The sequence below is a fragment of the Silurus aristotelis genome (genome assembly GCF_946808225.1).
Source record: "Silurus aristotelis genome assembly, chromosome: 18".
In the NCBI taxonomy this organism is placed as follows: Eukaryota; Metazoa; Chordata; class Actinopteri; order Siluriformes; family Siluridae; genus Silurus; species Silurus aristotelis.
Genome location: NC_139591.1, coordinates 3,042,565 through 3,060,019, shown reverse-complemented (window position 1 = coordinate 3,060,019; position 17,455 = coordinate 3,042,565). Strand labels below are relative to the sequence as shown.

The 17,455-nt window shown below is 40.2% G+C and overlaps 1 protein-coding gene across 2 annotated transcripts in view; it reads left to right on the top strand.

The window, feature by feature from the left end:
- Positions 1-17,455, top strand: part of tln1 (talin 1) — a 63,349-nt gene that overhangs the window by 8,488 nt on the left and 37,406 nt on the right. For both annotated transcript variants that reach the window (XM_083568066.1, XM_083568065.1), the window contains exons 2-3: positions 10,400-10,472; positions 17,040-17,202. In XM_083568066.1, the coding sequence (XP_083424192.1) occupies positions 17,073-17,202 (130 nt within the window). In that variant the 5' untranslated portion in view covers positions 10,400-10,472; positions 17,040-17,072. The remainder of the gene's footprint in view (positions 1-10,399; positions 10,473-17,039; positions 17,203-17,455) is intronic.

Below are 17,455 nucleotides of genomic sequence, written 5' to 3'. Positions count from 1 at the left end.
TATCAGAGCTGCACTTTACACATTTTCACAACAAATTAGCAGAATGTTTTGTTGTTGTTTGTATATTTATTATTTACTTATTAATTTGGTTTATTTTGCATTTTTTGAAGGCGACCATGCAACATCGAATAACAGCTGCATTAGTATATTATGGGTATATCCTTTATTATTTCCATTTAGATGCGAATGAGGAGAATGAATGAAGAAAATTAAAGACTGAAAGAAAACCGAGTGCTGTTTCTAATATTTGGATGAATAATAAACTTCGAAGTCAACAATTTTATTGATATCTTTTAGCAGTACTCCTGAAACTAACATCAATTAAATCAGGTCGTTTAGGTGTTTTGGAGAAGAACCGTTTAAAACCAGTTGAGGTCAGAGCTCTATAGCAGAAGATCTCCCACTCCCGCCCATGTAAAGCATGAATTCACAAAGCTGGTTATGTGCACAGGGGCATTGTCATGCTGCGATCATCGTAGATCTCTAACACTTTCAGAACGTATTGCCTTTCAGATTGATGGAGCATCACAGGTCATTATTAATGTGTTATAAGTCATTTTAATCCTTAACTCTATTTTATAACCTTTCATTTCTAAAGGCTGACCCACTTTTGCCGTTACCCTGAAATGCCTCCACGCTCGTTTACTCTGCACCGTGAGCGCACTTTTTTTGTCTCCTGCGCTGTAAGAACAGGCAAAAAAAAACAAATCAGACACGTTGCAAAACAGAGGTCCATGAGGTATAGATTTGACCTAAACTCAGAAGTGTCACCATTCACCCTCGTATTCTTGCAGGGGTTTCGCTCAGCAGATTACACTTCAGCAGATGTTTCGTAGTTAGTGCTTATATTCCCCTATGTTTAAGTGATCAGCGTGTCGTGACTCCTGCCAGCAGAAGGCACAAAGCAAAATTTATTGTTGGACTTCACATTGTTGTGCTGGAATTCACAGTTTGTCGATCATGTCGTCGGGTCTGTGCGAGAATCCGCCGTCCACAACCTCGAGCGTTTCAAATTCTGCTCATCTCAGGCCAAAATGAGCACTGCAAGGTGATCACCAAGAGAAGGGAAAAACGTCTTTTATTTAGGATATGTAGTGTCTTGCAAAGAAGTGATTATAGCGCGAATAAACGCCGATTCACTTGACGATTTCGGTTTGTGGGTGTTGCTTCCCGGCAAGAATGTTTTATAACGATAAGCAGCATTGTTATCTATAAAGTAATTGTGCATTAATTCCAGTCTGCAGAAGATGGATACGAATAAGGACAGTTAGATAGAGCTAGCGAAGGATAACAAGACTAAGCTTGCATATAGAGATAAAGGGCTGCATGATGGACACACGTCATTTTGTAAAACCACTGTCCTTCAGGACTCAGGACTGGGGAAGTGAATCAGCAGAAGAGCTGACATTTAAAACACTGATGCTTGGCTATAAAGCCAAAAATGGAACAGCCCTCGTCTATCTCTCAGCGCTTATCTCACTCCGCACTTCACCACGCTCAATCTGATTCTCAACCACTGCTTAACAGGATCCACTATCTTTCCAGGTAAAAACATGACTTCCCAGGAAGCGTTCCAGACTCTTCTCTATGCTACAGGTGTATTGATTTGCTGTGAAGTTCACTAAATGTTTGTGGAGACCTGACCATGTGTTTTTTGAGCACCTCCTCCCAGATTAAGTCCCTAAATGCTGTTGATGTTCCGATAGATCACAGAGTATATTTGTGACGATTTTGCGCTCATTTATTTACAAGGGTGTAAGTAAGATCATGATCTTCCACTCCAACCCTTGAAAAAGCTTCTTTTTATGGAGCTGGCTTTGTGCACAAGGCAGTGTCATGCTGGAACAGGTCTTGGTCTCCTAGTCCTATTACTTGCACATCTAAAGACATCCTATACAGTAGCACGCTTAACAGTTTGCGGAAGAACCACATATGGCTGGTTGTGGTTTGCTCAAGCTTTAAGTGTATTTTACTATAAAGTTCACACTCGCACCAGTAATACGTAGAGTAGCTCGAAATAAACGTCATTTAACGCCTCCCCGTACACCGAGAATAAAACCAGGCAGGAAAAGCTGCCTGAAAATTGTTCACGTTTCCAAATGATGAGCTGTTATTTATAAATATTTAACCAATCTCCTGCTGAAATTGTTCCTCCTGATTAAACAGTCAGTCGACCAGCGTATTGATTAATTACGGTGCTGTGGGTGTCTGTGCTTTGGCAGATCTGCTGACCCTCTGCTGGAATCTGGCCGGCCTTCACGCTAGGCTTTGACCTTGCAGTTCACATAATTAGTGTCATTAGTTTTCAAAGAGCAGTTTTGCACAGGCTCTGCGTCGGCTCGCCGTGCTCCTAGCCTGTTTAGTATCCGCTGCTTCACAAGCACCACTTTACAGTAAAAGTCTGTATTCGAGAATGTCAGCATTTTAACTGCTCTTTCGTTCCACACAGTGACACAGTGGTTTTTATGGTGCCGTCTGAGAGCTCGTAGTTTGGCCCCTTGCTGCAGTACGGCTAAAAAAAAAAAAAAACGACTAGCGCACACAGGTTCTGGACCGGCATACTGCAGTGGATCACTTAGGAATGTTATGTACAATGTTTTAGGGAGTGGCGTTTTCGAGAGATGACACATCCGATCCAAATAAAGCGTCGCGCCCGGTTCGTGGTTTAAAAAAAAAATAAAGCGCAGAGTTATTAATTTTCCTAGTTGAGTCATGTCGAGTTTGCGACTCTCCCAACAGTTATTCAGTAATGGGGTTTGGTTGCGCTTGACATTATAGAAACCGCAGCACATCATCGTCAATGCATCACCGATGCTCTCGTTTAAGTTCAGATTTTTTACTATTTAGCAAAAAAACCCAATAATTACTCCACCGAACTTTGGAAGAAAACCACATGCAGTAAATCCGTGCAAATATTTCAACTTATCGAATTGTCCAAACGACCATATTACCAAAAAATACACTAATGCACTTTTTTAATTTTTAACAATCCCAACCCAAACACCCACAGTGTCTAGCAAGAAAAAATGCCGTTCACAACTTGGCTTACACGGCCACGTTCCTCTAATCCAATTTCTTCTGGTCGTTACAGCATCCCACCAAACTGCCTATCAGAATCCCATCGTCACTGATGCATGCACTTTATCCCAAAAGACTAACAAGGATTATTATAATGATGTTTAATTGGCATAACATTAGCATGAAGCATATCTTACTTGGGAAGGCTGAGTCAAGTGGTTTGGATGAAGTCAGAAATAAACGTAGCTTAAGATGAACTGATGTCTGATGCATGCGTTTTCAATCTCCTGACCTGAAACTGAACCCTTGTATATTGAAACCCTGTACTTCCTGTGTGCTGTAACGCAGCACTGTAGTACTGTTGGTTCGATGCTTCTCGGTTGAATTATAACAATTTAAGACTTCTGTTGAAGGTTCATGCAATGAAAATGGATGTCTCTTGGCGTTTTGGATATCAGTATTGTCTATTGATCGTGAAAAAAAGACCCCAATAAATCTTTTGTGCTTCCATGTAGTGGATTTGCATCCAGCTAAACAGCTGCTTATTAGCAAACACGGGTGTGCGTTTTGGATTTGTGTCTTCTCCTTTTTACAGCCCTTTTACACCTGGTGTCTGTGTGTGTGCAGATATCCCTTCTCTAAATCAGTGGATGGTCTCGAACACGAACGGCCTCCCTGCAGAAACCCTCCACACCTCTCGGTCGATTTTAGCCACTCGCTAAGCTGCTTTTGAGTTTCTTTACGTTCGCCGCAGTAACGTTTTGGCACTCTGACACTTCCATTTTAACTACAGATCTTCTGAATTTTGGTAATGATATGCAGAGATGACAAAAAAACCTCGGTGTGACAAGGTGTGGTGACTTACAAATTCCCGGGTCTGTAACAGTTTATTTGTAACCTGATCGGAGCGTTTTCACTCTGCATGTCATGAATATTTATTGATCCTGACGTGTATCAGGGTTGCTTCTGTGTCATGGTGTGTAATCTGACCGTTACGTCACCTCAAACTCCACCCTTTTACTGATTTACATTTACAAACATTTAGCAGACGCCCTCATCCAGAGAGACGTACAAAAGTGCTTTGAGTCTCTATCAATGATTTAATCAACAACGCTTTGCTAGATTACAGACTTAAGATACCATTAGCCTACAACTCGGAGGATTTTTAAATTTTTTTTTAAACAAAGAAAAAAAGCAAACCGGGAAAAGCGCTAGTTTCAGGATGATGAATGTTTTCACCAATTGCTTGAAAACACCAAATTACTTTACTATTCGGACATCTAGGGGAAGTTCATTCCACCACCTCGGTGCCAGAACAGAGAAAGAGATATGGGATATGTTGTGAAGTATGTGCACCAACATCGGCGCCTTGTTTTGAATGCGTTAATGAGCCACGTGAAAAATGCCGACTCCTCACACACATGCAGTTACGCAGACGTACAAAGCGGACAGTAATAAAATAAATCCAAAGTGAGAAATGTGTTAACAGCTTCTGGTGAATAACTTTGATTTAATTAGAAGCTTTCATACTGTGTGGATCCCATTCTGGGCTTGTCTACACACACACGCGCACACACACACACACACACACACGCTACCCTCCACAACACGGTCTGGCGCCAACGAGGGTCTGTTACAGTGCTAGTTGGCTTGCTATCAAGTTTCTCAGGTCTTCTGTGATTTCAGGTCTCCAAAATTAAACCATTAACACCAGGTCCTGATCTCCGGTGATCGCGTCTGCAACTTTTTGTGCGTGTGTGTGTGTGTGTGTGTGTACTGAACGCTTGGTGTGCCGCATTCTACTAAAGGTCATTACTTTCCGACCTCTGTTTAACACCCTTTCAACTTTGAGTTCATAGACATTCAGGAAGTGGTTAAGGTATTTGACTTCTGATCAGAAGGTTGTAAGTTCAAATCCCACTACCATCAAGCTGCCACTGTTGGACCCTCAAGCAAGGCCCTTAACCCACAACTCCTTGTACATATGAGATAATTGGTTTTGAATGATGGTACCAAATGATTTCCTTAACTCTCAAGTTTAGCAAGTGACATCAAATCAACATGAACTTAGCTACATGCATTTTCTTGGGAATCCGCTTACATGCGTCGAACCCTGACTATTCAGATTTAAAGAGGAACCAATGAAACAGTTATTAAAATCATTAAGCTTGCATCTTAGGCAAACATGGAGGCATATTTCACATCATAGAAACTGTACGAACAGCAGTAACAAGCAGTTCCATCTCAACGCAGGTGTGTAGAAACACTGACAAAACCAAGCAACCATGCTAGAGCATGCAGCTACCTGTTCAACATACTGTAAAAAAAATAACATGTCAGGCTGCAGTCGTATCCCTACAGTCATTATCACCAAGCAGTTCTGCTGCATATTATGCCTAAAATAAATAAATAAAATTCATGAAAACTAAACCCTTTTAGTGCATTTAATTGCCATTTCACATCAGAATGCAAAGTCCGTTCAATCTGAACTGTTTATTGTGCATGCGTAGAGAAGGTTATGGGAAAATATTCGTTAATACAATATAACTCTGGCAATGTTGTGTATGTTTTCAAGTTTAATAATAATAATTATAATAATAATAATAATAATATTAATGCACTCAAAGTGCAGAGACTAAACAAACTTCTGGTCTGCCGCTTAATACGTATCCGAGAAATCTGATATTCCACACTTAAAATATATTTGTATATAGATTTATATGTGTGTGTGTGTGTGTGTGTGTGTGTGTGTGTGTGTTTTTTCCTGCCCTGAGGCTTTATATTTATTTGTTTGCATATATTTACATACTTATCTGCAGTTGTCAGCTTGCACAATGCTTCTATTTGCACTTCTGGTAGATGCTAAACTGCATTTCGCTGCTGTGTCTCTGTGCAATGACAATACAACACAAATCATAGCTAACTGCAAAATAATTTGCCATGACTGATTAGTTGAACTGTGTTATGAAGCACACTGAGGCCTGTGCGACATCGTTCGTTTCTGAGAAACAACCCTCTCTACTCTTCCCAGTGCACCACCAAGGTGGTGGAGGTTTTTATTCTGAATTTATCCGTTTGGTGTTTGAACACATCAGGGCTTGAAATACAGACAACACACTGTGTTGTAAAAAGGCGACGAGGAAAATAACACCATCGGCTAGTGTTAGTGCGAACTTCTTGTTTTGTCAACTTGATAATATTGTCTGACGGATCATCCGATAAACGTCTGAGTCGGAGGTGTAGGGAAGAAAGAATGAACACGCTGCAGGGAACCCATTGTGTTTCGTGGTGAACGTGTGTTTAAAACCACAGCAGATTGATTTTTAAAGCAGCCTAAGTATAAACACGTGATTATTGAGTCTGGATGAGTCGTCCAGTATCACTGGATTTTCCGTACTTCAGCGAAACAAAGCCAAAAAACACCAATATACACTCTATGGGCAAAAGTTTTGGGACACCAGACTTTTCCAGCCACTTTACTTGAACTAGGAGACCCAAACCTGTTCCAGCATGACATTGACCCCATGATCTTCTGCTATCTTCTGCTATTGAGCTGTAACTTCAACCCTATTAAAACCTTTAGGATGAACTGGAACACTGACTGCACCCCAGGTATCATCACCTTCCCATCATCATTCCCAGGAGGAATGGGATGTTCTAAAGGCACATACCAATTCACAAACCTTTTGTCCATATAGTCTAAATATATTTTTCTTTGCTGTCTCTGATGTTTCTGCCCCTGATGTAGTCAAAAATGGATCATTTTTAAAAAACCCGGTTATCTAATGTCATGGTTTCATTTAGACAGGCATTCAGGAAGTGTTTGATTCCTGACAGGAAGTCAGGCCTCATTTGAAAATATTTAGTTCTTAGCCTACATTTTGACACTAGATCAGAATAATAAATTGTATAAACAGGTTAAGCACATTTTAAATTATATTCTGAAATTACTTTGGAATACTGCTGAGATGTGCATTCTGTATCAGAGTTACTGCATGTTTCTGAAGGGCTTCCTCCTCCTCCTCCTCCTCATGGTTGCTTTTACAAGAATGCTTGTATTCATTGCTCTACTCAGTACTCCTTCAGGAAACAGTGGTGTCTGCTTAAGGTCACTGCAGGGTGGGGGCCAAATTTATTCAGGTTTAACTACATTGAGATCTTTGGAAGTAAATATGGAAGACTGTGATAAGCAGTTATCACAGTGCAGATTTGCGTTTTAGATTGTTTGAGGTTTAAGCTACAGGGTGAAATGTGTGTTGGTAAAAAGAAAAAGCTACTATGATTGTTGTTTTAGTCAGTCGCCTATAGATACAGGAGCATTTTACATTCTTGATGTTAAAGAGATTGTACAAAGTGCAACATTTTTTTGACATGCAAAAGAAAAGGTTCGTTTTAAATTTGTACTCCCTCCATTTGCCATAAGCTAAACAAAGCTCACTTCCTCAGCTCCAGCTCGTAATTGCACAGGATGCCGTACTCCCAGCTGTGGGAGAACCAGCGCTGTGTGTGTGTGTGTGTGTGTGTGTGTGTGTGTGTGTGTGTGTGTTTTAGTGGCGCGTGCTCCCTCTCCGCCTGCAGATAGCTAAAATTCCCTTTTATGGCATTGAAGTGCTTTTCATACAGGAAATGACATCACGCATTGCTGAGGCAGAGCAGGAGTTTCTTCTGCTGTGCAACATTCCACACAGCATGACTCGCTTCGAGTCTGACGCCTCGACTCGGCTTATCCTCAGCTAAAGAAGCAAAAAAATAAATAAATGCTTTTATGATGAAACCGAGTTAATAAATAAAATACCTGTGTTCATATTGGCTGGAGCAGAAGTAGTTCTGATGGTGGGGCAGAGCTTTTATATGCCTTCTTATGTCACTTAGTAGTGTGTGTGTGTGTGTGTGTGTGTGTGTATACATATGTAATGTAAATTATTAGGGGTGCAACCGATCTCAGATTTTCCTTTTGGAGTAATTTTGTAACTACACAGAGAAGTCATGTGTTCACATGAACGGGACGTGTTAATCAGTCAATACCTAGTGGAGGAGCAGAGTACCTCAGAAGCCTCCCGCATCATTGAAATCTCATGTATGGGAGCATTTCCACGCTTTAACTTTTCATATAATAAATGGAAAACACATCTTTGTCTTATCCCCCTTCTGTTTTTTTTTTTGCTGCTCCGCGAAATGATCTGAAGCGTGAGTTTTGTGACCGTCACTTTCCTTTTTGAATAAATAGCTCTTACATAACCTGGAGGTGTTTTGGGGTCATTGTCCTGTTGTAAAACAAATTATGTGTATAACAGTCAAGATAGAGAACGAGAGAAGTAAAACAGTACTGTATGTGATAAGGGTCAGGGAGTTCAAACAGCATTATAAAAATACAGTGCAGGTGTTTTTGTTTATTCATTTATTTATTTATTTTAAATATATGGTGGCTTGGTGTGGAAATGTACAATTTAGTGTCTGAGATCATCAGGAACATCATCTCTCATTATGCATTATTCTCATAATGTGCAGGAGACTGCTTTTTATTTTCTTTCCCACATGAGCAAAACCTTTAAACTCAATGAAATTCTTCCTGGCAAACATATTTCCTGTTGTGTTGTTTTTTAAATTTTTTTTTTATTAACAGTCGCAGTGCAGTTTTAGTTATTTAGTTATTCATATTGTGTATAGAATTAAGCACAAGTGTGTGCAATCACTATAAGCTTCTAATCTTTTTGACTTTCAGTCCAGCAAATTACTGTGTTCGATTTTATCTTTTTTTTTCTGTAATTCAAAACGAAAGATTTGTTCTGCGTTATCAGACGAACGAGTGCGGCAGCAGAGCAGAGTCAGCGAATATCTCGATGATTGAAAATTGTTCTATACGGCAGCACCTTTTTTGCACCACGGACCGGTTTAATGTCGGACAATATTTTCACGGACCGGCCTTTAAGGTGTGGCGGATAAATACAACAAAATAAAATATGATATGATATGACCAACATAAAAACTGGTATTTTCTAAATATAATAATAAATGTGAATCCACTGTGTTGTTTTTTGTTCATTTTGCTCGCTTGGGGGTTTGAATTTAGCAGTAATGTATTATGTGTTAGCGGCCGGAGCAGCACTTTAAGAAGGTAGAGGATGGAGGTAAGACATGTGACCGAGGCATCATGACATGCATCAAGAGTGAGTCATAGACAGATGTGGAGGAGAGAATCCAGTCATTTTCCAAAATAAAATCGTTCAGAATCAGATAATAAAAATAAAACGGAAATAATGTAAGTTATGTATTCCTTCTGTGCGGCCCGGTACCAACTGACCCACGGACCCAACTAACCCTCTCTACTCTTCCCAGTGCACCACCATGGAGGTGGAGGTTTTTATTCTGAATTTATCCGTTTGGTGTTTGAACACATCAGGGCTTGAAATACAGACAACACACTGTGTTGTAAAAAGGCGACGAGGAAAATAACACCATCGGCTAGTGTTAGTGCGAACTTCTTGTTTTGTCAACTTGATAATATTGTCTGACGGATCATCCGATAAACGTCTGAGTCGGAGGTGTAGGGAAGAAAGAATGAACACGCTGCAGGGAATCCATTGTGTTTCGTGGTGAACGTGTGTTTAAAACCACAGCAGATTGATTTTTAAAGCAGCCTAAGTATAAACACGTGATTATTGAGTCTGGATGAGTCGTCCAGTATCACTGGATTTTCCGTACTTCAGCGAAACAAAGCCAAAAAACACCAATATACACTCTATGGGCAAAAGTTTTGGGACACCAGACTTTTCCAGCCACTTTTCAGCCACAACTGACCCACGGACCGGTGCCGGGGGTTGAGGACCACTGCTATACGGACTGAAGAACTGACCGTTTCAAATTTAACTTTGTATTTCCTTCATCTGAAGAAGTAAATGGAGTTAATGTGGTTCTTTAGAACTCAGTTAACTCTGTTCTCATTATGCTCACTTCACACTCTGAATAATTTATAAATAAATAATCGTGCATGAATAATAAAAGGCACGTTCTTTACAAAACTACACCTGCAAACAAAAACTTGTTTAGAAGTCCAGGATGACTGCAGTTTGTGAAGTGAGAATGAAAAACAGCCAGTCTCTCAGTGTCTGATTGATTGATTGCCTGCCTGTAAGATCATTCTGACGTGGTAAAAGAATCCAAATGCTTTTAAAACCTATTTTTGATCTATGAAATTCACCCAAACTCTGTTATTGCCCTCCATCCATTTGCTGATAATCTGTCAGTATTTCATCACGATTCATCCGTTAGCAGTATTAAGATGTCGGAGGAATTGAAAAAGCTGAGGAAAAAAGATGATGAACTGGTGTTAATCTGTTCCTCTTTTTTTTTCTTTTTTTTTTTTTCCCCATGGTCTTCACAGAACCAGCAGAAGACCCCCCGAACTGCCACAGCCCTGTGGGAGGCCTTCTCCCATTTCTAAAAGATTCCATAAGGTAAATATATCTTCTGCATGGATCCTCTTAGTTTAGACCAGTGTTTCCTTTTAACTATGATGGTAAAGAAAATCCTTTTGTTCTCGTGTACCATATGGGCCCACTTTATCAAACACTAACAACTATGCCGAGACGCTATTCGCGCATATGAGGAACGTTTAGTATGTTTAGAGAAGGTATTTTCGACCTAATATTTTATCAAATATACCCGTGGTATCACTTCTAACTCAGTACTTAGCTAATCGTGTCAAGTGTTGGTGATGTGGATAAATTTAGACGATATGAAATTTTTCCGAATCGGAATCTTTCATGTTACACTTCCGTTCTGTTGATTATTTGCGAACTCTTTTAAAAGTGTAAAAATCGGCTACTTAACAGCACAAGTATTGTGCTTTTTAAACCTTGTTTGTTTCTGAAGACGAACCTACTCCAGTTTTTCACCTTCGTGTCCATGCAGATTCGGGGGTTATTTTTTGCCCTTTGACTCAGTGATGTCTCACTGAGGCATTTCCTGTGTCTCAGTCTACATTTGAACCTTCTTGCATCACCTCACTATGTGCCATTCTCAGTTTGAGCAGCTCGCATATTTTTTTAACTGTCAGACACATAAATAGCACTAATGGCTTACGAGAAACATCAAAGACCACCTCAGGGTCATATTATGTATGAGATCTCGGAGGATATATATATATCTATATATTAGGGGTGTAACTTATTCATACTGAAATTCGTAAAGACACGTGTACTTAATGCAGGCCTTTTTACGTGTGGAACATAGTTTAAGTCTGAGTTCCCTCAGGAATGCATTAAGTCGCGGACCGCAAGTTTGTTTAGTCTCCTCCTCGTAATTTGAGCGCATTTTTTTACTACCGTATTTTTCGGACTACAAGCCGCTACATTTTTTCCCGCGGCTTAAACAACTTATTTATGAATTTTTCCTGGGTTTTTCCCGGTTTCACAAAACTGAGCCCCATAACATTAGACCAATGAAATTTCCAAACGGCAACGAAAAAAACGCACTTCACCTGTGTTCTGAGCTGCAAGTTTTTTTTAAACGCACAACGATGCCAAAAGATAAACTCCAGAGGGAAATACAGTAGTTGTGAAAGGAAGGAGGAAGACGGTGAACAATGACTTTCTTGGTCGGCTACTGTTTAGATACAAGCCGTTGTAACGCGTTGAGTCTGGGTGAAGGGAGACCTCGCTAACTCCTGTTACAACAGAAATCATATAAGCACAGACAGGTTTCCAAAACTCGTGTTTTTTTTCTTGGCAACAGCGTTACGGGTTAGTCAAAGAAACTTAGAAATGAGCATCAGAAAATAATAAGGACATATTTCTCGGTCTTGCACACATGCAGTAATAGCGGAAAAATGCGGCGGCAGGCTATTCCCAAAATACCGCTCTGCTCTTAAAGGAGCCACAACATATTTCACCCGTTACACCGTGTAACAGACACTGTCTTTCGGTAAAGCCTGTGTAAAGTTTATTAGTTTCAGTGTAGACAAACTACTTTAATAAATAAAAAAAAAAAGACAAACAATTGTACTTTTTGCATTTCTTTCCGCTAACCGTAATGAACTTGAACCGAACCATGACTTACAAATCAAGGTACTTACTGAACCTTTTTTACCATTACACCCCAAATATGGATAGATGGATGGATGGATGGATGGATGGATGGATGGATAGCTGGATAGGTAGATCGATAGGTAGATGGATGGATGGCATGTTGCTGCAAAATTCTGTGGTAGCCATGCTAGTTAAGTGTGCCCTCAATTTTGACAAGTTCACCAACAGTGACCATCACACCTACTCCTCCTCTATGCTTCATTGTGAGAAACACACATTCAGAAACCCTCTCTATATCTAACAAAGACATGAATGAAAGACAGTTAGAACCAAATATCTAAAATTTGGACTCATCAAACCATAAGACAGGTTTTTACTGATCTAATCTCTGTTTCTTGGCCCAAATGAGTCTCTTCTGCTTGGTGTTCTTCCGAAGTAATGGCTTCTTTGCCACAATTCGACCATGAATGGCCTAAATCAAAGAGTCTCCTCTGAACATGTCTGTTTATTGGGGCTCTAGTCTGAGGTGCTATAATTCTAATAAACTTTTCTTCTGCAGCAGAGGTAGCTCTTATTTTTTTTGCCATAATATAGATGTGTATAGTAGTTGTAGTAGCACTAATAGGGCTATTGACCCTGTACCCACCCTCAAACCCAAACAGCTTTGTCCTAAAGTCTTTCCCATAATGGAAAACTTATTGCTACAAATCATTTACACTGGAGACTCTTTCCAAAAAAAGTTTTTTTTTCTTCCCCCTAAGTAACGGCTAACTTGTTCTTAGTCTTTGCATTGCAAACTGTGATTTAAAGTGATTTAAAGTAGTATTGTAAGAGCTTGTACTGCAAAAGTTATTACACCTCAACTGTCAGGAAATTCATCAAAGCTCTGGCATATCTCTCGGTTTCCTCATATTAAGTGACTCGCTTTGCCGAGTGAAAACATAGGTATTATTTTTTTAATCTTGTCGTCAATTGCTGTTTTGTGCCCTACAAAACAGAAAGACCGGATAGTGTCTCAATTGTGCAAGACCTCGGTCACAGACCCAGGAAGTGGATGCTTTCATGCAAGCACAGGGCCACGTTATTTATATCCTGGCTTGATCAGCACTTGATTGTTTACCAGTGTCTTTTTGTTGGACATCATATTGTTCACTTGCAGGTTCTCCGAGAGATTTTTTTGACATGTTCTCATTATTTTGATGTGTGGGGCAGAGCCTCTCGTTCACTGACTGTGTGGAAAGACTTAATTCCATTATACAGTGTGCTTTTGTTGTCAGAATACACAGTTAATCACTCAGATGCTTTATAAATCTCTGCTTTAAACGCCTCAACAACGGCCTGTTTCAACACACACACACACACACACACACACACACACACACACACACACACACACACACACACACACACACACTACTGTTGTCTCTCAGTCCAATCTTCAAGTCCTCTGTTAATAGAGCTCCTTGTTCATGGTTTTTCATTTCCTTTACTGCCCATCTTTAGAAACAGATGCCCCGTCCGGAATCACATCTGCGCCTGTAACCCCCCCCTTTTCCCGGTTTTGTATCGGAGAAGTCCTTTCCATTGTTTTTTCTTCTTCTTCAAGCAGTACTCATAGAAACCTCTTTAACATAACATATTATTTTTATTGAAAACGTTTAGCAATTTTTTTTTTTAAGGGCAAATCTCTCTCTCATTGTACCCCTTTTAAAAAGTAGCCATTTGCATTCTCACATCTTAGGATGGCGTGTTCTCATCGTGCCTTGTGACGTTTTTATGTCTCTGTGCTGCTGATGTGTGCGTGTGATTACAGGCTTGATGCAAGCGTGAGCTGTAACAGGCCTCTAGGTTTCCTGGCTCTTTCAATAGACCAAGATGTTAGCTTTTTGTTTTTTGTTAATATAAAAGAAGTGAAAGTTACAAACTGAAGCACTCTTATCAGTCTTTTTTATTTGGGATTTTGTTTCCTTTTCCTTTTTTTTTTTTTATACATGCATGCCCTTATCTTACTTCAGATAAAAAAATAAAATAAAATTAAAAAAGTCAGGATTCGGGTATTTGTAAGATTGCCAGTGTTTTGTTTCAGAGAGCCACGCACAAGTATTAGAGCCAACATTTATCGCTTTCCTGTAGAGGAAACTGATGACCGGGTTATGAAGGTTGCAGAGACACAGAACACTTACAGCACAAATCCAGTAACATATGATGAAAGACCCATATCAAGTAGCTCGTCTGCACGGCTTTTTTTAACCTTGTATTTCCTTCCTTGCTGTTTTCTGACTATCAAACTGTTATAATATTAAAATCCTACAGTGACGCTGTAATCACACATTGAGATTTTTAAACGTCCTTTTTTCATTGTGGTGTCCGTGTGGTTGCCGAGAGGTTAACTGTACCTTATACTAACATTTAGTGATATTCCAAATTAATAAAGCCTGGATCTTTATCTTAAAGTCTGCAGGAGCCAAATCTGGCGAGTACTTTGGGTGCAGTGGTGCGATCATGCGGAATGTTGTCCGACAATCATCATGCACAAGTTGCCGAACGGTTTTGACATTTCCGGTTGTTGAGCTCGTCGAAAGTCTCCTGATCTCTAGTCGTCTTCCAGTGACGTTCTTCTGCTCTTGAGAATTTGACGTTTGCGCTTCGTTCTAATTCGCTGTCCTTGATGAAATCGCAGATGGGGTCAGAATTACACCATTTAGTCGCGAAACATTTTGATACCACCTCATACCATTGTTGCTTTGGAGAATCTGGTGTTGATGGCTTTAAAGGGGACAAGACTTTGCACAAATCATTCTTCTTCTTTTTTTCAGGTCGTTAGGACCTCTAGCCTGATTGTTCACATTGTCTAGAAACTTACCGTCTGCTTCTTTTGAAAATTAGGAAGTGAGCCTGTATACAGAAGTAGAAATCTTGTGTTAGGTCTGCAATACAGTATGTTACACGGTTGTCCGTGCAAAGCACTTGACACGATCAGGGTGAAACATTCCCTCCCACCCTCCCTCCCGTGAGCCCTCTTAAAGCTGCAGCTGTGAAAATCCTGTCATGGGTCTGCTATGAATTCCACCCCTCTCGTCCCATTCCCTAAATTTAGAGACAGTATTGCTGGGATGGGCAGCCGGAATGCAAGCAGACCCTCTTCATAGAACCTGTGCTGACATTCAAGAGAACTGGCTGCAGAGGGAGGTTTAAGAGGATAGTGAGATTCCTGTGGCATCTCTGAAGGAGAAAATCCAGCACGCTGCGTCTCTCAAGCGCATATGTATAACATCTTTAGGCCAAATCGTTGCTTGAATTTCATTTTGGAAATTGTTTCAGGCTTCTCTTCTAAACGCTTCCTCTTTTAGTAGGTAGTGTTAAATGCAAGACCATGGTCACAGCTATACTTTCACAACGCATCAACTGTAACGCATTGCTAGGATTCCTCTGAGTTGTCTGCATTGTGTATGCCTAAATTTGTGTTTCACTGTACACCACATGCATGTTGTACTGCACATAGCCTTCGATTAGATGCAGATGTTTGAGATGTGCTTCATGTCTTTTTTTTTTTTTTTTTTTTCTCCCTCTGCAATCGCACATGCACAATTGGAGCTCTTACTGACATGCCTGGTAAAATGATCAATGCTTGAAACCTGATCAGTACAAGAGACTCCAAGTACATCGACAATCGGACAACCGCAGCAAACCTCTACAAGATCCAGCATGCTGATGTTTACTGATATCGTTTTAGAGAAGCAGAAGCGTTTTCAAAAATTGGAATGCCCCGAGCTCTCACTTTGCAGTTCTTGTAAATGATATATCTGCATCTTCTTTTCTCCTGAAGCAGATTTTTTTTTTCTTTCAGTTTGCCTGTAGGGAAATGCTTACTGACCAGTGTGAACTTAATTCCCTGCTTTGTGTAATACTGTTCTCTTTTTTTTTTTTTGTTGCTATTCAAAACAAGGAAGCCAAGACTTTATTTTAAAATCGCATTTCTGAAGGGGAAGTAAACATCATTTAGTCAGAACCCATGTGCCGTTTTCACAGGGTGGGGCAGATGAGTTTCTGTGATTAAGAGAACAATGACTTGGGATGTTTGTTAATCAATACGAATGCACAATATTTCTTATACTAGATCAGAAATAATTGTTGGAACAGTTCACACACAAGGGTGACGCAAGTAAAGTCAGGTACTGATGGAGGTGAGGTGAGGAGACCTGGGGTGCAGACAGTGTTCCCATTCATTCTGAAGGCATTGAGTAGGGTTGTGGAAAAGTGAGATGTTCCAATACTTTTGTTTATAGATTGTATATACGAGGTGGTATGAAAAGTTTCGAGACGAGCTTTGTTTACAGGAAAGTACTTTTATTTATCTATATTTACACACTATCACCTTGAAAATAGTTATCATATACAGCAATACAGCGCTCCCAGCGTTCCTGCCACTTCTGGAATGTGTCCTGGAAGTCTTCTTTTCGAAGCGTGCCAAGCACCCGTCTGCCATTCCAGCCGAATCTCCACAATGTCGTCCAAACATCAACCTTTAAGCTGGATCGTCGTCTTTAGGAAAAAGTCCGGAGGAGACAAATCTGGCGAGTAGGATGGGTGTGGAAGTGAGATCATGTTGATTCTCATTGACAGGGTGCGCACGTCTCCCAAAAAAAGCCTACGTGGTAAATATAGCACCAGTTACACGGCTTCCGATATACCCAGGACGATGTCTTTTGGCACACTAACCTAGGAAGATCCGTGCTCCCTGTGACTGTGCGTGCAGCCTTGTGCTGCCATCTTTTGGCTTGTTACAAAACTTTTTGATACCATCTCGTATGTAATGGGTGACCAACACAATTTTTCCTTTGTAGAGTACTCAGTGATGAATCTGAACCCAGGACTGTCCATGTGCCTACTGAATCTGCCAAATACCATAAATGTAAATGGAGTAACCAAATTTTTCTGCCGTAGAGGGAATTGTAGCTAAAAAAGCAAATATAATGTGAAAATTTCCTCTTGCAGGTGCAACGGTGACACAGACACAAAAGCGCAGTCATGGTGGCGCTATCACTAAAGATCGGGGTGGGAAATGTGGTCAAAACGATGCAGTTTGAGCCCTCCACCATGGTGTACGACGCCTGCCGCATGATTCGGGAGAGAGTTCCTGAAGCGCAGCTCGGCCAACGTGAGTCCTGAATTTCAGACGTTTGGATTATTATTTATTTACACTTTGATTAAGCATGACCTTTTTTTTTTTGCTTTCATTTTAAATGTTAGAATATTTTTTGTTGCACAGTAGATTACAAACAGCACAAAAGTTTTAAACATACATTTAGGTAATATTTATGTAATCTATGTTAATACTCACCAGAATGGGCTTTTTGTGTGTGTGTGTGTGTGTGTGTGTGTGTGTGTGTGTGTGTGTGTGTGTGTGTGTG